Raw genomic sequence first — 22793 nt, 5'->3', positions numbered from 1 at the left:
TCTGTTTTTTGTTTTTATTGTTTAGCCATTGTAACAACTTTAGAAAAATAATTAAAACCAAATTGAAGACAAATTGCTTTGAGAACACTCAGACATCATTATATGACAGCATCAGTTACTTTTATCCTAATGTTTCTGCCTTAGCTAGCACCAGGTGTTTTTTTTTTAAGGCAGCTCTTCATTATCCTGAAATTATTATTGAAAAGCAAAGCAAATTATCTTCTGAAGGATGGATAATTGTGATACACATTTTAAAGTCTGTAAAATATTTTTCTCTTGCACTCTGCATCAGTGTACAGTCAAAATAAATAGTGGAAAATATCTATACAAAAATCAGTCCAGGTTTGTACATGTCATGTATAGTGAGCCTTAAGCTGTTCTGTCACGTGCATTTCGAATTCAGTATTATAACATTTTCTGTATGCATGTCTTCATGGAAAGAATACCACGACGTTACACTGGAAGGCACTTCAGTCTGGGTAAAGACATGCGGAGGACACAACAGTTCTGTTACTTTGCTGCAGAAGATGGCTGCCCCCAGTACTGATTGGCAAGTAGCTTATGAGGTCACCAAGAAGCCAGTAAGTTAAAGAATTGATAAATGGGCATCTGGGTTTTTAAAAAATAAACAGGCTGCCTTTCAGAAGCTAGGCAGGGGCAACATGCTTCGCAAATGAATCAGATTTTGACTCTTAATACACTCACCTTTTATTTGAAAAAGTGCTGAGTCGTGAAGAAGCTGGGATCATCTTGCATTGAAGGTTTTCTTCACCCTTGTGTTCATTTTGTGAACATGCTGTTTGTAATACTAACCTAGGTGTAACGTTATGTTAAATCCAGACTTCATTGTCCGCTAGTGGAAGCACTCTTGCCTGTGGGAGAATTTTGGTCCCACCAATGGAAGGGACACTTGCTGGTGTCATGTTCCACACTATTCTGGAGGAACTGTCCGGACCAAAGTTTTGGCAGGTGGGGGGGGGGGGCTTGGGAGCAAGGGGAATCTGCTAAGGGAAGCTTTGTCTGAAAATAAAACTGCTCAGGGGATGCTCCTGCCAGTAGGTGCAAAGTCTGAATACATGCAACTTTGTGAACTCTCATGTGAATGCTAAATAGTGGTGAAATGTTTCCAGCATGCCATTTAAGAGAGGTCACTGTATGAGGTCAGCTTATGATACGGATTTGGGTTTTTTGTGCTTTTGTAGGCTTATGCCCTATGTGGAATCCATTGAGTTTTGAAAACCTGCTTCAATATAACCCTTAAAAGCAATGCTCATTCAGAAGAGGTACAGCAAAACCAGTCAGGGAGGAAGAATGTTAAACTGGCTTTACAGGTTTCTGTTGCACTTCAGCAAATATCAGGAGGGCAAGTTGAAAATGCCTTTCAGCAGCAGAAATAGGATTGCTGCAATAGAGACAAGCATTTTCTTGCACCCATTTTGGGAACCAGTTAGTATCCACAATGCAGAGTTGCTTCTCTTCTGTCTCCTCTCATTCCCAGTATTATTTTGGAAGACTGCACATTTTCCACTTTAACTATGGGAAATAGCATATTACTGGTATATGTGGCAAGCCAAAATCCTTGGCTAGTGGTCTGTGCCTAGTTTTCTGAATCCCGGGTTGTGCATGCCTGTCTCGACATGTCTCTTTGTGATTGCTCTGTGCTCACTGCACACCTGCTGCATGTTCTACCTAAGGGAAAACAACACCCACACAAACCAGACAGAGATGGAAGAGAGAACAACAGAGAAAATATGCATAAGATGAAGGAGAGGAGAGGCAATATCTTGGAGGCAAATGATTCCAAGGAAGAACACCAGCTGTTCTCTTATTCTGGGGCACCACCCTCTTCCTTATTATTTCACTTGTTCTAGAGGCCACATTCCTTCAATGAAAACAGGATCCAAGGAAACCGAAACCACTTTCATTATTTTATTTGCTCGTATAAAAAGAGTGTTAAAATCGGCAATATTGATAATTGCGGATTTTCCTGTATGCCCTGGTCTGCTTTAAGCCCTTTTTTTGTGTGTTGAATTGAATGCTTTTGTTTAAAAAGTGTAAAAAGACATTAATTCTATAATGATTCAGAGTGGGGAGTGCCACCTACTGGTTTTCTCATGTATTTCCTGGCAGGTCTGGAGCTGGAAAACCGAGGCGTTAAATCTAATTTGATCAAAGAAACCTTATACAGTGGTACCTCGGGTTAAGTACTTAATTCGTTCTGGAGATCCGTTCTTAACCTGAAGCGTACTTAACCTGAAGCACCACTTTAGCGAATGGGACCTCCTGCTGCTGCTGCGCCGACAGAGCACAATTTCTGTTCTTAAGCGGAGTTCTTAACCTGAAGCATACTTAACCTGAAGTGTACTTAACCTGAGGTACTACTGTACTGTACTTAACATTATGTCTCACAACAAATGTAACTGATTTGTAAGAAAGACTACAACCTAAAAAAAGAGACAAGGGGTGTACTTTTGTAAACCAAGAAAATCTTTAATAAAAATAAATTTTAAAAAGAAAAGATACACGAAGCTATAAAAAATCTGTTTGCTTTGCATTGTAATTCTCCCAGGCCTGCTGTTCAGCAGATCAGCATGAGAGTGCAGATTGCATGCTGGGAGTGTGGGGCTTTTTACATATGTATGTATGTATGTATGTATGTATGTATGTATGTATGTATGTATTTACATAGTACTTTTTGTCTGTATAATTCTAAGCACCATATCATGGGTTCCCTGGTGGTCTCCCATCTGGGCACCTCAGGAGACCTGCCAAGTGTCCCTATTTTCCAGGGACCAGCCCCACATTTAAAGAAGCCATTGTGACACCTCCCTCTGCTGGTTTACTGGTCACTAAAGGTGTAGTGAGCTATGGTTGGACCATTTCGCGTTTATTACAGGAAGAATATAGACATGTAAGTAGGATTTCTCTCAGCATCTGCATTCTGTGATGATACTGAATTCCTCAAGCTTAGAGGCATTAGAGAGTACTAACTGTGAGCCCCATTTCTCTCTTTTCTAGTTTTTTAAGGCTGAGAAAAGTTTTCCTGTCTGGGAAGAAAAAATAAAAAAATTCCCTCTCCCTGAGACCTTCCCCTCGCCCACAACCTCCCCCTCCGCCTGTGGACCCCTCTTTGAGAGGACACAAAGGCAAGACCCGTCAGCATATAGATATTGCTTCCAGAGTAATTTTAGTCCCTAAGGTTTCTTAGGAAAGGTCTCTCTGTAACTGTCTGAAGCCTATTTCGAGGTTTAGAAAATAAACATATCCCATGTGGCTCTTTGTTTCCCTGTAGGCTCTGCAGATCTCTTGCCATCCTGATCTGGAGAAAGATGGCAGAAGGAAGAAAGAACAAAGAAAACGTGAAGGTAATGTCTATTTCCAAGGATATGTTCAGGGTATATAAGAAAGTCCCTAAAACAGTTATAATTGCTAGCCTTCTCTTCTTTTCCATTTAGATGACATAATATTTGAAGACCTGGATAGAGAGCAGGGGCAGGACAACTTTTATACTGACACAATGAACCACATAATAATAATAATAATAATAATAATAATAATAATACACACACCGCCCAGCTGGCTGAGTTTCCCCAGCCACTCTGGGCGGCTCCCAATCAAGTGTTAAAAACAATACAGCATTAAATATTAAAATCTTCCCTAAACAGGGCTGCCTTCAGATGTATTTTAAAAATAGGATAGCTGCTTATTTCCTTGACATCTGATGGGAGGGCATTTCACAGGGTGGGTGTCACTACCAAAAAGGCCCTCTGTCTGGTTCCCTGTGACCTCACTTCTTGCAACGAGGGAACCGCCAGAAGGCCCTCGGCGCTGGATCTCAGTGTCTGGGCTGAATGGTGGGGGGTGGAGACGCTCCTTCAGGTATACAGAACCTGAGCACAGAGTTTGCCATCACTCTCTACCAATGCTGGGCAGAGCTCCACCATGGAACGAACATCGCCATTTCCCCAGTGAGCGTGTCTCTCTCTTTGGGGCTCAAGGGAGCACATTGGCCCAACTGCAGCATGCTCTGGGATACAGCACTCACGGTAAGGCAACGTTCTGAGAAACAGCTTTACGGTGAGCAGTGCATGCTGTCATGAACTTCACCTTACAGCTTGGACTGTCCTTCCTCCAAGACACCAAGGAAGCACCTAGGTCATGGCGGGCTCTGGAGAGCCAGACTCCACCTGGCCCAGCAAGAGCGGGGATGAGGGAAAAAGCTCCGGGGCTGCCATGGGACCTGAGCTGGATTCCTCGTGCCACCAGGAGCTGGACCGGCCCAAGTACGCATCACTTTTATATTTTATATCAGAAGGATTTACTTTTTATAAAGAATTTTATGCTCAAGCCCCGCGTGCATTTGCCTGGAAGTAAGCCCATTGAAAAACAATGGTGTTTCTGAGCAGTACATATGTAGGACTGCATTATTAACTGCACTTAAGTGAAAATGTTCAAAATAACATAATTAGCAACTTGGAGAGAGAGGTACAGTCATATTTTCTGGGTTTTGTAGATTACCGTAATTTCTCAGTCAAAAGCTGTGGAGATTAGACATTCTTGAGCACATCTTGTTTCTGATAGGGAGTTTTTCCTTTTCCACCTTAGCGTGACTTTGGATCTATACTTCAGACTGGGAAGCAGTTATTTTTGGATAGAATTTGGAAATTGCTTTTGATTAGTTGGAGTTTTTAAAATGAATGGTTCCCCACCCCGGCACTCCCAAATGTGTTCTTACTGGGAGTTGCTTCTTGTTCTGCTATGTGTTGTAATTTGCAGATAGCAACCATGATACAGTTTATCTGAAATTACCAACTATTTTCACCTCCAAAACATTTTCCGCCTATCTGCAGAGACTCCCATTCCCATAAAGATGAACAATAGTGCTGAGGTGATAGATACCATAGGTATTTTAAACTGAAACCCCTAGGATTCTAAAGCAATTTATGGCATTGTGTGTCATTGCCGGTCTACGTCTGATAGCTGTGTTTCTCGACTGCTCAGGGAAACTTCCTTATTTGCAGGACTTTGGTCCTTTGTTGTGTTCTTGGATAAAGCTGACTGGCAGGAAAATAAAAGCAGGTATGCTTCTGCTTCTCTCATTACTAGGGATGTACAGATCTGTCAGTTTGAGTTTCTCTCATCTTCTCATTTCCCCCAATCTTCAATTCAGTTCCCTACATCAGTTTGCAATTTAAAAAAAATAATTATCATGAAAATTATCCAGTATTTAAATACTAATTTCTCCTAATGTTTGTTTGTATGCAAATTTGCCTAATATGCACATTTTCACCAAGCAATTTCCCCTATACTAATGTGTTTTTGTACATTATTTTCACTAATACATGCACTTTACCTCACTGTATGTGCACTTTTGTACACATTACTTGGCTGGAGAAATGCATTGCAAAATTTGACGAAGCGTGGATTTGCAAGGATGGCTACATTTCAGTTTTCATACTGCTTTGGAAAGTAAGAATTAGGTCGGCTCACCTTTAAATGCAGATTGAATTGAACCCCCCCCCCAATATTCATAAGCAGAAATTGCTACATTTCAGGTTCTCAACCAATAAATAAAAGTTATTTGACCCATCTAGGCAGAGCAAAATGTGATCAGATTTATTTTAAAGCCCTATTTGTCAGCATCTAGTAGTGTACCACACTTCGTTCTCTGCTTCAGGAATGCAAACTGATATATGCTGTGATTCCGACATATTTGTGGATGGTCACAAATGCAGAGGGAAGCTTACATACACATAGAAGATTTCTAGAATCTGGCCTACATGTGGATGGGAGAGGCTGGGAGCATCTGAGGTATGGCAACCTGCCATGTAATGATCTCTGATGATCCACCAGACAGCCACAAGGGCACATGGCATGGTTCTGTTATCCCTGATACACAGGATGAGCTGGAGCACATGTTAAAGATTCTGGCAAAGAGGGTTCTTAGAAAACCAGCTACTATATTTTCCGATGCCCGGGCCAAAGCGACAGCATTCAAGGTTCAAATTCCAGGTGTTTAGCCATTTCATCTGGAACAGAACCTGGTACCATTTCACGTACCTGGAACAGAACCTGCCTCTCAAACTGCAGACCTAAGAAACTGTGAACACTGCGCCCCCTAAGCTGAACAACCCTAGGATGTTCTGCTTGTATATGATTCCCCCCTTTGTCAGGGACTGTCAGGGTACTGAGGAGAGGGTGGTAGAGGCTGTGGGGACAGAGGCTGACCCACGGGAGGGGGCAGTAATTTGTGGGGGTTTGTGCCTCCTGTGAGGCAGGAACCAGAGCTGGGGGGAGGCAGAGAGTCTGAGCAGGAGGAGATGGAGGATGGGGGGGGGGGCAGCAGCCAGGGCAGGAAGAAGGCAGAACGCCCAGAAGTAGAGGAAATGGTGGTGCCTAAGGGGAGGCTCAGCAGAATCTCCTCTTTCCCCCAGGACTGGGAGGGGAAGCTTGAAGTGACAGGCACAGCGGCAACTTCCATGTAGATGTTGCAGGTTGCTTACACTTGCCCTGTCAGACAAGGGTACTTAAGTTTGGGTGGAGGCATGGTTCTGCTGTTGCTTCAACAATCCAGCTTGGATGCCAGCTACTTAGGCATCAGAAGTGTGTGTATGTTCTGTGCATCTTAGGAGCTACTGTTAAGTGTATGCTTTGTTCATAAAGAATTAAACTAACAGCCATTTGTCCTTGGTCTGGGTGTGCTGAGGACACATTTCCCCACTTCATAGCCATTTAGTCTTTACATACCCAGTACCCCACCCCCACCTCCACCCCCAAGAGATGTAGAGCAGTGGTGGGGAACCTGTCACCCTCCAGATATTGTCACCTGACTGAGTGAATTTGCTTATTTCCTCTTCCTTATCAACCCCTTTCCCTTTTGTGTCCCGTCTTTTAGATTATGTATCTGAGAGCAGGGACTATCTTACTACACATGGTTGCAAACTGCTCTGGTCGCCTGTGTTTGACTAAAGAGCAGATAAAAATGCTTTAAATAAAATAAGTGGCTTTTTAAAGATCTACAGGTGGCATTTGAGCACTTTCCTTGTTTGTTAATGCATTTTTTAAATTAGAGCTTTAATTATAAAATGCAGTGTCTCTTTCAGTAGCAATTTGTCCATATGTAGCAAAGGGAACATTTTAGATTGCTTCTCAAAACGCATTAGCAACAATGCAGCGCAAAGGCAACAATATAAATCAATTTGCTTCTTCAGCTGACAGAGCACCTGGCTGTTCTATCTAACCATATTATTTAAAGGTCATTCCTAAAAATGGATTCTTCGCAATCTGTTTCTGGTCCTTAAGCTTTGAAAATGGTTCTGTGATGAATGACTTTCATTTAAAATAGATGGGCCTGATATAACTGTTTCCTTTGTTTCTATAAGCGTGAGTATAGATATATTGCTCTAGAAAGATGAGTCGCTGTGAGCAAGCAGATGCAACTGCTTAAAAGCTGTGTGTTAAAGCTGTGCGAAGTTAAGGTCTGATAAACCTGAACATTAGTACGTAATCCAAAAGCCAGGTCTTAACTCAGGAGTGAATCATACTGGAATTTATAGCAGAATGTACAAAGTAGTCTAAAAATGGTTGGAAGAAATGTACTAGTGAGGCAAGCACAGAGGCAGGCAATGCTAGTTCTACAAGCAAATTCAGTCCCACCTCTTCCCCCAATAAAAGCAGCTTTGTACTAGCCAGATTCAAATCTCCTACACTGCCTTTCATGTCTACCAACTTAACTGATCTTAAGGGTGAGCAAGCAAGCACTGCCTCCAACCTCCCCCTTAAGACACAGCCAGGTTAACATGGGTGAAGGCACTCCTTGAAAAATCTGTCCCTAAACTACTTAGGGCATGTCAGGTACACCTCCTGCCTCAAGCTGTGTGCATGCATGGTCCTCCTTCGGGGGAGTATAATTCCATCCAATATCTGTTGTATCCTTTGATCCAGATCACTGCCTCCCTGGGACTTTTAGATGCGAATGAGAGATCAAGATGCATGTCATCAGCACTGTTTTCCCCAGCAGTTTCAGGCAGACATTAAATAGCATTGGGTCCAAAACAGAGCCCTATGGCAGCCCAAAAACCATGGAACAAAGCAAAAGTCTCCTCCTCTAGGATCATACTTTTAAAGACAAGAGCCACTGCAATGCCATGCTACTTACTGTATTTTTCTATGTATAACACACCCCTGTGTAAAACACCCCCCCTATTTTGGGGAACTCAAAATTAAGAAAATGGGGGGAGATTGCCCCGTGCATAAGACTAACCCCCTTTTAAACATTTGTTTGTTTGTTTTTTAACTGAAAAATAGTCTTCTACACGGAAAAGTACGGTAAACTCAATCCAGCTACATGACCTAGGAGGGCACAGTGCTGCTGAGAGGTCCAGAATTAATAAGAATTGCACTCCACCCCCACCCCAATCCACTCCCCAGCATATAATATTAAGGCAGTTTTACATCACATGCATTTCTACAGGGCATGTGTGCCAACTTGAATAAAATATGGGGGGCAGGTAAACCCCACCCCACATAATTGATCCCACGACGAGGTGTAGGCACACTATTTGAATGGCAATGCCCATAATCTTTGGGGAGGCCTGGCCCTCTCAAATATTTTATTGGTAGGAGGAAGCCCCTTCTAAGAGTTGGCTCCTATGCTAGAGCAGTGTTTTTCAACTGTCAATATAGGCACAGAGTTAATTTTTTTAACATTTTCTAATGGTGGTGTGCCTCGTGATTTTTTTCATAAAACAAGTGTGCCCTTGCCCAAAAAAGGTTGAAAAACACTGTGCTAGAGGGCTTCTACAAAATTTATCACAGGATTGCGCCATTTATCACAAAGGTGGGTGACAACAGGTGGATTCTGGACCAAATTCGGCTTGAAGTCCTCCCTTTGCCAAGTGCAGAGATCTTGGGGAGTGTAGGAAATAGCAGCAGATGGGAGCAGTACAGATGAAGGATTTTGCTTGTGCCTTCGAAAGCAAGCCCTAGGCAAATCGTAACTGCCCACACGTTAGTAATCAGGTTCCAGCAGCAGCATCTCCGTTTGAATTAGCTGCGCGGGGGGGGGGGTGTCCTCAGGATCGAAATCCCAAAAGTCGCTTCTGAAGCTATAACGATGGATCACGAGAGCTTTCCCTCCAATCGCCGACATCAATTCAAATTAGTGCTGGAATCAACGTCCGCATCGGGACGGGACTCCTTGCTTCATCTACTAACTTCATTTATTATCAGGACACCTTTCTCAATAGTTGATGCGAGTTTTAATCTGTAAAGTTTTAAATTTTTTCTATATTTTATTGTGTATTTTCTCCTGTAAACCGCTTGGAGGTTCTCTTTACAGTCAAGCGGTGCAAACATTTTTAAAAAAAAAAAAAAAAATGAAATAAAGCTTCAAGGGCCTCAATCCTGCGCACCCGTACTTACAACTGCGCCTCGTTACAATCAGCGGGACTTACACGGAGCAAGCGTGTAGCACGGACCAGGTTTCATAAATGCAACACACAAACACACCTCCTCCCCACCATTTCCCCCAGGCCAGACGCCCAGCGAAGTTTACAATGCAGTTCAGAGGCTTGACGATCGGCACAGCGTATAGCGAAACATCAGGCTTCCGCAACGGTCCAGTCTCTTTCTCTTTCCCAGCAACTGCTGCCGGTGGCACTTTATTTTTTTTTTTATTATTATTATTATTATTATTATTATTATTATTATTATTATTATTATTACTACTACTACTACTACTACTACTACATTTATATATTACCATTATTATTTTAAATTTACATGATTGAAGAGCAGCTCTGCCAGGACGATGGGGCGATGTACCGCACCCCCCCCATGGAAGTCCCCGTCCGCGGAGCCTGCCAGAACCCCAAGAAGCTCTTCTCTGACCCCGCCCCCGGCTGCTTCGCCCCACCCATAATGGGCGGGGCTTCTTAGGGCCGTGGCATCAACGGCGAGCGTCGCGTCGCGTGACCACACGTCGCGTGACGTAGGAGGAAGAAGACGCCATTAGAGGGAGGCAGGCTGAGGCGCCCCCCCCCCCTCCGGTAACCGGGAAGTGGGTGTCTCTTTCCTCCGGTGTCCCCGTCTCCTTCTGCGCGGGGCCTCCCTTCCCTTCGCCGCTTCCCTCCGGCGCCACGCCACCCCCCTGCCAGGAGAGGAGCGGGGCTGCGGATGTGAGGCCGCGGCGTCGGCGGCCACTTCGCTGCGGATGGCGGCGTCGGCGGCGACCTCTGGCGCGGGAGGCGGCGCTGCCGGCGGCGGGAGAAGCTTTTCCTTCAAGGTAGTCTTGCTGGGCGAAGGCTGCGTGGGGAAGACCTCGCTGGTCCTCCGCTACTGCGAGAACAAGTTCAATGACAAGCACATCACCACCCTACAGGTAGGTAGCCCGGCAGCGGCAGCAGGGGCGGCGGCGGCGGCGGCGAGAGGCCGCTTCGGGGGCTTGACCCCGACACGCTCGTCTGAATGCGCGAGAAGGGTGCGCGCGGTGACGCTGCTGCTCCACTTTTCCAGGCATACGAACACGGGCAGAGTTCTCGCAGGCTGCCGGGTCGAGGTTTGGTTTGATGAGTCCTAAGGGTGTGTACGCCTCGGCGGGGCTGTCACTTCTCGGTTATACAGGACTTCAATCTCATTTTTTCCCCGAAGTGAGGAGTGCTTTTAGACTTTTAGAGCGTGAAAGTGTCACAGAACAAGCCGCGACTCTTTTCCTACCACATCTAGCTCAAAGCTCTAGTGCCAAATAGCTAGTAAACAATTTAGGGGGGGGGGTGTTGATTCAGAGGATGGCCCTCTCTCCTCTGAAGGGTACAGTCTTTTGCGTTATCCCTTGTGATGCTAAAATTTGAGTGAGAACACATGGAAGCATAAAAGTTTTTTTTTTTTATTGTGTGTGTGGACCTTCATGCTTGACAAGCTTTATGGGCACATTAGCCTTTGTGGAGTCCTCTTTGTTTAAAGATACTAGAAGTATATTTGATAAGTGGATTCTGCTTCACAAAAGCTTATGCCACAATACGTCCCTTAGTCTTTAAGGTGCCCCACAAGAGCATGTGTTTCTGTGGTGCAAACAACTGGCATGGCTATCTTTCTGGAATATAACACATTGCATGCTCTATCTATATATATACTAACTATATATAGAGCAGTGTGTTGTGAAATCTAGGAGCATTGTATGTATAGTTGAACCTATTTAAATCTAGTCTTCATATAGGTTACATTGGATTTTAAAGAATATATGTAGCCAAGGGACACTGAACAAGGCTGCTTACTTGGTGGCTGAGTACCCCATACACTTCCAGAGTCACTTCTAGAACTGATTTCACATGTCATATGAAGAGCATCTGTAAATCATAAGTGCACCAAACATGTGAAATGTGTTCTCCATGGTTCATAATGTGCTTTTCCAGTTTCTTTGAACAAAAGTGACTTTTGTGTAAAAAAACAACAACACCCAACAAAAAGATTTAGTAACTGTTCCTGCATATTATCTTGTTACAAGTATTTGGGGCAAGTGAGAGCAGAAAATCAAATAGTTAAAAGGAAGGGGGGGGGGTCAATGAAATTGTTGTTCTGAAACGAACACATCCGTTTCAGAAAGTTTAAATCTGATTAGAAGTTTATTGATTCTTTAAAAATCACTCGTTTTAATAGGGGCAGGAAAACTTGCTGAATCATAGTCCCAAGTGTAGTGTTCACCAGAATTCTGTGTTCCTTTGAATTTAAACATTTTGCATCTTGTACATTGACTCATTAGTTCGTGGTAACTTAGTTACAGTACAATTAATGCAAGATCAAAACTGTCACTTAAATTACTGTGAAGTCATGAGTTATCACAAGATCCACCATACTGACAGTGGTGGTTTTTGATGCTTACTTCTTAGAACTAACTTGTGCCCTCCTTCTTTTAAAAGCAATATCCAAAGGTAGTACTGTAACTTCGTAGTGTGCTACTTGTGGTGAGTAGCAGGGAAACAAAACTATTTATATTTGCTTAAATGCTCCTTCCAACACAGTCTTGCAGGTATGTAAGGTACGGTGCCTTCTGTGTTTCCTGTTGGTAAGGCTGGGAGGGAGGGATTGAGGGAAGAGGGACAGGCAGCTGTGTCATGATTCAGTGCTATTTCCCAAGCAAGAGAACATCTATCAATCCAGTATTATGTGACCACGTAGTCTCATATTACTCTGTGATTAATACTAGGAGCAGGGGAGAGATGAGTGGCCAGGATAGCTTAGTTTCTCTGGCTAGGGAAATGCATCTTTTGCACTCTCCTTTGACCTAATATGATTTAATTTGGGATCATACATTAATTATTGTAGTTCAACAGCTGTGTTTGCTAGTGAAGACATAGGTAGGGAGAACATAGGAAATTGAAAGAGACACGCTATTTATTTTCTTACTGTTGTTACTTCATCAATTTAAGAACCTAAAATGATCTATGTATAACTTGGCATATAAAGCTGCACTGTGTACTATAGTTACTAAATGTAAATGTCATGATTTTAGTGAAACAATAATTGTAAATATGCCTGGTGTTGGAGTGTTTAATCATCTGTTGGCCCATGTTGTAAGCTGAGCAAGAAAGACCCTGCTGGTGGTTTTACCATAAGTGGCTGTGGTCTGTTCTGTGGTGATGCAGTGCAGGCCATCTCATTTATGGTACCTAAGTTGTGCAACTGTCTTATGTTGCAACTTTCTTTCACTAAAGGCACAACAATGTGGACATCCATCTGATGCCTGTAAAAACATACCTGTTGCTTCTGACATTTCAGGATAAATGAGCTTAGGGCAGGTCTGCCTACTGCAGGAACTATGTTCTGTTGTAATTTTGAGTAACGGTTTAGTGTTAATTGATATGTGGTTTTTTTATTGGAATGTTTGTACACTGCCCTGGTAACCTTCAGTTTAAAAATACAGTCGTACCTTGGATCTCAAACGCCTTGGCTCCCGAACAAATCGAATGATCAAAACCCAGAAGTGAGTGTTAAAGTTTTCAAATGATTTTCGGAAGCCGAACATCTGGTGCGGCTTCTGATTGGCTGCAGGACATTCCTGCAGCCAATTGGAAGCTGCACCTTTGTTTCTGAACAGTTCCGGGAGTGGAACAGACTCCCGGAATGCATTCTGTTCAAGAACCAAGGTACGGCTGTACCAAGGATGAAATAGCAAGTTACCTCAAGGCCTGTGCAGAGGGGTGGGGGAATGGGGTACAATTGGCCTGGGCCTTGAAGGGCTAAGCTGGCCAGAGGGCCCTGCCAGACTTACACTGTCACGCCAAGAACACTCTGTGTCTCCCAGTTGACCGGGAACTCGTGCCCCGTGCCTCAGATAAGTTCTGCACAGACCTGCCTCAACACACTACTATTGGGTTTTTCCATTTGGAGAAAAGGAGTCATGGTGTGGTCAACAAAAGAAAACTTATATTTGGGCTTAAGTAATATTATCTCTAGAGGCACAGTAATACCTGCCACAGCACTTTACACACCAAACAATAACTTATACAATTAAGGCCCAGGGTATAGTCTGAATATATATGAGACCACCCAAAAAAGCAGGATATAAATATATAAAGCAAAAGTACTATCAGTCTACAATAGAGAGGAACTGTAATTAATTATTTTTTTTTAAAAAAAAATACAAACTGCTGCAAGCTATATAAAAATTATTATATCACGCAGCAATTTCTTTCTGGAAAAATGGAAGAAAATAGCTTTTTGGAGATGGGGAGGGGGCAGAGAATGAGATGGGGAAACATTTTTACCATCACAGCTCTAGCAGGATACATCATGCGTACATACATGTGTTGAGGCCCCAAGTTTGGAAAGGCCTATGGAGTCAATTGTGAACTTTGGGCATTTATCAAGTACATTTTGTTCAGTCTTTGGAGTTGCTTCTAAGTATATTGTGGAGAAACCTAGCTTTTAAATGCATGTATTGCTCTTAAAATTGATGCTCCTGATTGCATTTTGTTCTTGGATAGCTGTACTGTGCTACAAAATGTTAAAAGAGGTTTTACCATTTGAGCTGATTTTCTGTGCTTTTACCTGTCTTCATGGTATGACGGTTTCATAATTGACTATTTGTAAGAAAACTGCTTACTTCTTTAAATACCTATATTGACTTCCATAAAAGTATATTATGGATGTTAACAATGAAACATAAAAAATAAAATAAAAATAAAAAGAGCAGCAACCAGGTTGGGACAAACTTGCTGGTATTAATGATAAGCAAAGGCCTGGAAGAAAAAGTAAGTTTTTACCAAGCACCAAAAACTGGTATTGTTTGCCTTGCCTTAAACATATGCCTCTTGTTCACTACAGTATATTCTATTTTCGCAGTAGATAGATATCTTTATCTCATTGTAGATAATGCATTGAGTGCACTTTTATGACTGTAACACTGCTGAATTTCTTCAACACATCATGAATCAGTTTAACTTTGGCATAAGGTATTTAATGTTCATATGTTCTTTATTGTAGGCATCTTTTCTAACAAAGAAGCTAAATATTGGAGGGAAAAGAGTAAACCTTGCAATATGGGTATGTGTTTATTGATTACATTTCTTGTGTGTCTAAAGATAGAACTCTTGTTTATCATACCAAATTATCAAGGCGTATCAAAATAGCACTGACTTTAATTTTACTAGCTTAAAAAGCAACTAACATAAATGTATTTGCTTCATGCAGGATACAGCAGGGCAAGAAAGATTTCATGCACTGGGTCCTATTTACTACAGAGACTCTAATGGAGCTATTTTAGTGTATGATATAACAGATGAAGACTCTTTCCAGAAGGTAACTATACCCCTTCTATTGAAGAAGTAAACTCAAAAGCTCCCATGTTGACCAGATTTTCTTGAAACTAATATTTTTATTTTTATTTTTGCTATGGAAATGGGTGTAAGACTTGAAGAACTTTGGTACCAACTTGGTTTCATGTAATGGTTGTGCAACATACCTAAAATCTCTTTGAACTGCAGTCCTATACACTTGCATATGTGCTGAGTAGACAGGGATAGGATTGCTTTCAATGTAGGAAACCAGGCAAGATGGGAATTTCTACCTGCTTGTATTTTAATGTTAGATAGATTTATGCTAGATTCTTTTCTGTCCTAGTGCTTACTATAATCCTGAAGTGAAATAATAGAGATTTCTTTTCACTCTTGCAGGTAAAAAATTGGGTCAAAGAATTAAGAAAAATGTTGGGAAATGAAATTTGTCTATGCATAGTTGGTAAGCTTTTGGTTTTCCACACCTTGCTTAATGACTAGGGAATCTTGTTCAGTTTAAGTGCTAATTGTCTTTTAAATTATTGTGCAAAACTGATCAAAGTGCTTCTCTACAGCTTCATAAGGGTACACAGTTGTGTTCACTGGTGCACAGTAAAAAGAAACTATATTTGTGCACCTTAAAAGTGAAGTGATAGTGAAGCAGAAGGTTAAATGGTGGTAGCAATAATGTGAAAAGCTTCCTTGAGCAAAAGATGACACATTTCTAAACATTTTGTAATCCTGATAGGGAATTGTTTCCTAGATACCCGTGTCGAAGAAAACAATGCAAAACCTCTTTGGGAACAAGATACAATTTACTTAGTATTGCAATTGTTTAGATTGGTGAAGGATTTCCAAAAGTAGGATTATACTACAGGTGATACTGACATTTCATGTAAATAACTTCAGTATCTCCTTAAAACTGCCAACCACTGTTGCATTAACCACAGTTTCCTGTGGAATTGCAAAAGTGAGCACATCTTGAAGAGTTCTTGCTTCTACAAACTGTTCAGAGTGGAGGAATGTGCTTTTTGCTTTTTTTAGCGGCAGTGTAAGGGGCTACAGAAAGGTCTTGAAATATTTCTGTCTACTCTCACTGCATAGCAATCTCATAAACAATCTTGTATGGTGTGAGGTTGTTGAGCTAAAGTTGTTAACTGGCTAACAATTGGGTGGATGTAGCAGCAAAGGAGCTAATGTCTCATGGGCTTGGAAATGGGAAAAAAGAGACTAGAAATATTGGAAATATTGAGCAGATGTGCTTTCTCATTTTTTGGGCACTAAGAAACTTTGAATTCCTGACAGGTAACAAAATAGATTTGGACAAGGAAAGGCATGTCTCTATTCAAGAAGCAGAAACGTAAGTTGAAGTCTCAGTTTTAATAGCACTTTGAAGATATTATCATTCTTTTCCCAGCTGTACTACATTTGTTAATAATAATTCTGCCTGAACTTTGCACAGTGTATTCTTCATGGTAGTGTGACTCCTATTTTTCTCATTTAAATTTCTGCATTCCATGATATATATATTTTAAATATGTTGCTGGTTGTGGTGCATCATCAATTTTTACAACAGAATGCTGCAATCCAAACTGCAAGTACCTGAGAAATGAACCCCATTGAATTAAATAATAATAAATTTTTATTTGTACCCCGCCCTCCCCTACCAGAGCCAGGCTCAGAGTGGCTAACATCATATAAATAATAAAATATACATAAAAACAATAAAATCAATTAAAATGCATCCCAAAATTAATTCAAATAAAGTTAAAACTGGACAAATGACAATCCTGGTTTTCTCTGCCCAGGCATGGGAGAGAAGTGCTGGCTTATATTCCTTTATAGAAACATGGGATGAAGCTCCCTAGTTCTTTTTAAAATTTTTTAATAAGTTTCTTATTTACTTTTCATGGCACAGAAGATACATTTTGAGTAACAATAGTTACAATAGCAAACAGCAAGCAACTTGTCCCAATAAAATTACAAACTTTTGTCATGCTATGTAATAAAGCATGACAAAGCATGGATTACTTTAAAAGATCATACCATATTTTCCCATGAGTGTTGGATGGATTCCTGCCACAGTATGGATAATTTATGTTTTCAGTAAACATTTGCCATATGTTATAAAACAAACAGGAATTGTTTTGCCCTTTGCCTCTCTGATCTGACATGTTAATTTCTCAGCAAATGATATTGACCATAAGGATTCCTCATTCTTGAGACTACTCTCTCCCTTCATAATACATAAGGGTGCCTTTTCTTTGCTAAGCTTCTAGCAGTTTAGCCCTTGCCCATGTGTGGCTGCTCCAGGTTCTGGATTTCCTTGCCAACAGAGGGCTATCTTGTCCCTTTTGTGACTTTCTGCCAAAAGGCAAAACCATTTTTAGAGCGGCCATGGGCCTACATAAGCTGACTTGTGTAGCCACATGCTGTGATTTGTTCAACTGCTTTTAGTTCTTAATCAGTTTTATTGATGTGTTTTTACCTGATCTTTGCATTTTGCTATATGTATTTTTCTTTAGGTTGAAGCCAGTGGTGACTACACAATGACTTTGGGACTTTGGCTCATGCAGTGGGACTTCCCCCTTCTTTATTCTGCCTGCCTTCCAAAATCTGCTTTATATGATTGGGGGTGGGTTCAAAACTGATTGGGGAGGAGGTTTGAAAGGGAAGTTCCATTGCATGGGCTGGTTGGGTTCCAGCCTTTGTAGCTTACTGTTAAGTCACTTTGAGAACCATCTGGTGGAAAGACAGTTTAACAAATAGCCTCCATATTAATTAACTGCAACTTCAAACATAGCACCTACTGCATTTATATCCCACCATTCTTCCAAGGTGGTGTACTTCTCCCTCTCCTCATTTTATCCTCAACAACAGCCTGTTGAGGTAGGTTAGGCCGAGGGACAGTGACTGGCCCAAGGTCCACCCAGTGAGTTTTATGACGGAGTGGGGATTAGAACTGCAACCTTCCAGCTGTTAGTCTATCAGTCTGAGCATTACATCATATTGGCTCCCAATGTACTACCGTGTTGGCATTTTCTGTCTCGAGAGACAATGGACTTTGTTTCTGGGGGTGAGGTCAAGCTGTCGGAGAATCACAGCACCCGCTGTGGTTGCAGAAACCAGTAACATGTAACTGCTGCCTCCCATGTTGTTTTTGCTGCAATAGCAGCTTTGTAGTGACATCTCTGGAGCGCAATCCTGGGCAGTATATATAAAGGTCCTAGGGTGCCCAGACGACAAGACACTCCCCCCACCCCATCTTGCTGATGTGGTCCAAAGGAAAGCCGAGCAATATATTTGGCACCAGCTTGGCTGCAGGAGATACTGGAATGAGGCATACAAGATGCCATCCAACCATCTTAGGGACTCCATGTTGGATTTGTGTAGGGTTTACTCTTTCGTCTTTTCTTCTCCTAAATATGTCATGCAAGGCTACTAATGTACTGTACATATATTTCATCTATTTCCTCTATGCTGGATGCTGAAGGGAATCTAAGTTTTATACTTAACTACAACATTCCCTTAAAATGTAGAATGATGTTTGAAGATTGCTATTGTTTTCTATTTGGGAGCTAAAGGCTTTCCTTATTTCCAGGTATGCAGAATCAGTGGGAGCAAAACACTATCACACATCAGCCAAACAGAACAAAGGCATAGAAGAACTCTTTCTTGACCTGTGTAAAAGTAGGTTATTTTGTGTTGAGTTGCTAGTTATATTACTGCTGTGAAATTGGGAAATTTTAATTGCAGCCCAAGTGCAACCAGTATTAAAAAGGGCTACCTGGTATAACATGTGTTTCATAAACATTTAATCTATTTAGATGCAGCTGGCACAGCATTTCTGTCCAGATGGATGTTTTTGCTCTACATCAGGGGTGGGGAACCTCCAGCACACAGGCTAAGCTTGGCCCACCACTGGGTCAAACCTGCCTATCTGCTAATAATCTGCCTCCAGGAATGTGGAAATAAGGATCTGGCCAGAAAAGATTCCCTACCCTTGCGCTACATGAATGTTAATCACTACTGTATGCAGTTTTGAATACTTCTGCACATTGTAGGATTTTATTGCATGTTAAACTCTTACTACATTGAATTGGCCATCTTTCTCTTAAATAACACTTGCTGATATGGCTGTACTGCTTAATCTATACATCTAAATTCCTAAAAGGTTATGGTAAAGGACCCTACTTAGCTGGATTCTTGCATTTCAATGAAAACTACATCTATGTTAAAATATTGAGACTTAAGTTGTGTTGTCATCTCTTGGCCCAGGATTTATTTATTTTTTAAATTGTGCTGGATAGTCAAGTTTTTCAAAAGTGGAGGTTGGCAACTTCCTGGGTAAAATTGCACTGGGCTACTACACTTTACATTCTGCATCATAGAACATCCATATTTGAGTTACTGTGTCCCAGTTGGATGGTGAAATTTTCCTCTGGTATGGTATCGTAAGTAATGCCCAATGGACATCCAAGTCAAAGCCTGAGGATCTTTTGTACAACCAACAATACTGAAAAGTTGTTGCTATACTCACTGACAGGTGGGACTGCTGGTGTTGAATTATCTGTGGCTAGTGATCTCCAGTAAAATAGTAATTTACCAGTCCCATTTACTATCTCAGGTTAGCCACGGGTAACAAAATGCATTTTTTATTGAATAAATATGTAGGTAAACTTGTGAGCTATTACTGCAACTGAACTTGTACAACCTCCAGCAGCCTAGCTACTGAACCTTATGGGTTGGATTTAGAATTGGTTATGCTTTTGTAGTAGATAGTCCTGATTAAGTTGTCCCGTTCATTTCAGTGGACCTTCTGTAAGCATGAGTTAATCTGAATCCAACCCTATATCTTGGCCTAAGAACGTACTGGGCATTTGACATTAGCCTTCCATTTATAAACATTAGGATGGCTAGCTTGCAAATCTGTCAGAAGTCTCTTGCTGCTGCTTCTTTTGTAAAACATTATGAATATGCTAAACTGAACCAGTGTGACTTAAATTGCTTTTATGAGTGAGTGACTAACCTAACCTAATACAATATCCTTCAATTCTAGGAATGATAGAAACAGCGCAAGTCGATGAGAGAGCACGAGGCAATGGTTCCAGTCAGTCAGGAACTGGAAGGCGGGGAGTACAGATAATTGATGATGAACCAGCAGCTCAGACCAGTGGAGGCTGCTGCTCATCTGGATAATTGTATAAGACTGTGTATCTTGCCCCTTAGTGAAGACTGCCGTATTCAAAGTCTCATTCTTTATCAGTGGAGAATTGGAATTAACAGTATTCAAAATCATTTCTAACAATTCAGTACCATTAAGTGCTAAACTAGTGGAGTATGTGACCAGAGAATTGGCATTTTCTACAATGGTTAACAAAGCAAACCAATGGCCTTTTTACATAGTTCTTCAATAATGAATAATAATGCATGTGGGAAAGACTTATGGCTTCATTTATATTTTAAATGAGATCATTATTTAATAACTTATATACACTATTGGAATGAGACATTTTTTTGCAGCCCTTTGTATTTTGTGGTAGATTGAACTGTTATCACTTCAAAATTGCAAATTGATTTCTTTTTAATTAGCAGATACTGAATACTATTTTTGCAGGGTTGGTGTCAACCTATAACTGTGTTGACTACTTTGATATATTCATTCTGTACTCCATGCTGGTAAAAATAAATTGTAAATTACATATTAAATATTTTATCTGCTTTTACAAGTGCAGGTGCAGAAATATGTACATTAGTCTTGTCAGTGATTGTGAAGTGAGTAACAGCTGGTGAAAAAGAAACAAATTCATTATTAACTGCTCACTTTTATCCTTGCTAGGTTATGTCCATTATTTTTGCTTGCTCTGAATTTCACATATTTTGGGAGAAACTTTCTGGCAAGTAAAGGTCTCTATAACACATAAGGTCTAAACATCTAGTTGGAATGTTGTGAATTGCTTCTACACTTGTTTCTTCTAACAGAAGTTTGACATGCCTGAAATATTGAACTGCTTTATAGCTGCTTTTGTCACACAAGAATTGAATCTTACAAACTTGGCTGCTTCCATCTGATAATCACTAAGCAAGACCTGACCACGAAACATCTGTTCTTTTATCCTTGCTTCTTCCTGTCAAGCTTTTCTTCCAGTTAAAGAAATGAAAATAAGTGAAAAATAACTTGGCTGCAACAGTTGTCTTTGGGTTGTTTTTTTAATAGGCCATTCAGATTGGAAGGAACACAATGTGTTTTGTATCAGCTTTGTTGAAATCCACTTGGTTTTACAAATAAGAATATAGAAAGTATCTTCTGAAGGAACAGAGATTTGGAAAATAACCTGGAACTGTTCTTGTATTGGAACTAGAAGAGTAAAGCTAAAGTAGAATGCTAAGGGAAATTTCACTGAAGGTGTTATTTGGTAAATGGGTATATGTTGGTGTGGAAATGGAGTACATGGTTTAGCCTTAGAAAACGGGCTTGTGTGATCCTCATACTAATGTCACGTGGTGCTTTGAATTTTCAGTAGTGCAGTGATCGATATTCACGTTCAAACCTAAAAATAAAGGTGCACTGAGAACTTGATACCAACCTTATTAACTTCACTCTCCCAAACCTGGCACATAAGCTTTAAGGGTAATAGTCTTCTAAAACATTGCATGGATTTATTATCTTTCACAAGTTGTATGAAAATCAGGTGAGGCTTATGAGAAGAAACTAGCTGCCACACATGGCTATAATCTATTTAATATGTACATTGTGCTCTGTACCCTTGACCTTAATTGTAAGTTAGATGATCTGTTAAAGTGCATCTGTTTAGTTTGGTTACTGTGACTTAAACCATGTGCTGCTGTAAGCTACTCTATATTCATTAAATATTCATATTTAGTACCTTTTACTTACAACTACTTTTCTCTAGTGGATACTGTGTAGCATGGTAGTAACAAAATGGACATAGGCTCAAACAGAGAGGGATCTGAAGTTGATTGAGAAGGTAAGGCTTCTTTCTGCCAGTTCTTTACTTGCATTAAAGTTAATGACTCTAAAAATTAGTCTTTGGCCCTTGTAACTATCTCAAACCAAACTGCAAAGTAGGACAAGAAATTAGTGTATCAGTCTGAAAATCCTATGGTGGAAGAATAATTCCAGATGATTCAAGCAGCACCTTCCTGCTTCACCAGTCACTTAATTTGGACTGGGGTTTGGGAAGTCTTTGTAATCCTGAAGGTAGGTAGAAGCAGAACCCATCTTCAGAAATCTGATTTCTTATAGGTACGATTCTGAGCCACCTAACATAAATGCACCTTGATCCTAGTTACTGCATTCTTGCTCTCCTTCAGCTGGTTGGTGGTGCAAGTTTCATTCAGAAGCACTTGTCAAAGCTCATCACATTCTTCCACAGGAGTGTTGCATGAGTTTAGAAACCACCATTCCCTTCTATGTTTTGACAAGTGCCAGACCTTCCAAACTCTAAACATAGATGAACATTGGGTAAGACGAAGTTGTGGGTTCATTTAATGGTTAGATTGATTACCAGTAGATTTTTTTCATTTTACATACTTGTTAAGCAGTAGGGCTTCCAGTAGGAATGCACAGTAACACTTTATTTCAATAAATAATAATAATAATAATAATAATAATAATAATAATAATAATAATAATTTATTATGGTTCCCATCTGACTGGGTTGCCCCAGCTACTCTGGGTGGCTTCCAGCTAATTATAAAACCACAGTAAAACATCAAACATTAAAAACTTCATGATACAGGACTGCCTTCAGATGTTTTATAAAAGTCAGTTGTTTATTTCCTTGACATCTGAAGGGACAGCATTCCACAGGTCAGGTGCGACTACCAAGAAGGGAATGAGCGATTAAGTGCTTCTCTAATTTCATTAGTGGTTTCCTCCTTTCTCCCCCCCCCCCCCCCCGCTTCATCACCACCTGTTCTCGTGTTGGCAAAGGTGATAAAAAAGCTGTTTTGTCTGGTGTCAAAAACATAATGATGGTGCCAAGAGTGCCTCCTTGG

The 22793-nt window shown here is 40.9% G+C and overlaps 1 protein-coding gene across 1 annotated transcript; it reads left to right on the top strand.

The window, feature by feature from the left end:
* Window positions 1-10000: 10000 nt before the first annotated feature.
* RAB21 (RAB21, member RAS oncogene family) lies at window positions 10001-21664 on the top strand. Its single transcript, XM_033161731.1, has 7 exons — window positions 10001-10381; window positions 14482-14541; window positions 14689-14796; window positions 15171-15234; window positions 16077-16131; window positions 18373-18461; window positions 19831-21664. The coding sequence occupies exons 1-7, from the start codon at window positions 10214-10216 to the stop codon at window positions 19968-19970; spliced, it is 684 nt and encodes a 227-aa protein (XP_033017622.1). The 5' UTR covers window positions 10001-10213; the 3' UTR covers window positions 19971-21664.
* The last annotated feature ends 1129 nt before the right edge of the window (window positions 21665-22793 follow it).

This window comes from Lacerta agilis, chromosome 10, assembly GCF_009819535.1.
Source record: "Lacerta agilis isolate rLacAgi1 chromosome 10, rLacAgi1.pri, whole genome shotgun sequence".
NCBI lineage: Eukaryota > Metazoa > Chordata > Lepidosauria > Squamata > Lacertidae > Lacerta > Lacerta agilis.
This window is presented reverse-complemented; position numbering and strand designations above follow the sequence as displayed.

Excerpts from the sequence above, each read along its gene's own strand:
- RAB21 (XM_033161731.1), top strand. The coding sequence starts at position 10,214 with ATGGCGGCGTCGGCGGCGACCTCTGGCGCGGGAGGCGGCGCTGCCGGC. Across the intron at positions 14,542-14,688 it reads GAGTAAACCTTGCAATATGG|GATACAGCAGGGCAAGAAAG; the intron begins GTATGTGTTTAT and ends TGCTTCATGCAG. Across the intron at positions 15,235-16,076 it reads AATTTGTCTATGCATAGTTG|GTAACAAAATAGATTTGGAC; the intron begins GTAAGCTTTTGG and ends AATTCCTGACAG.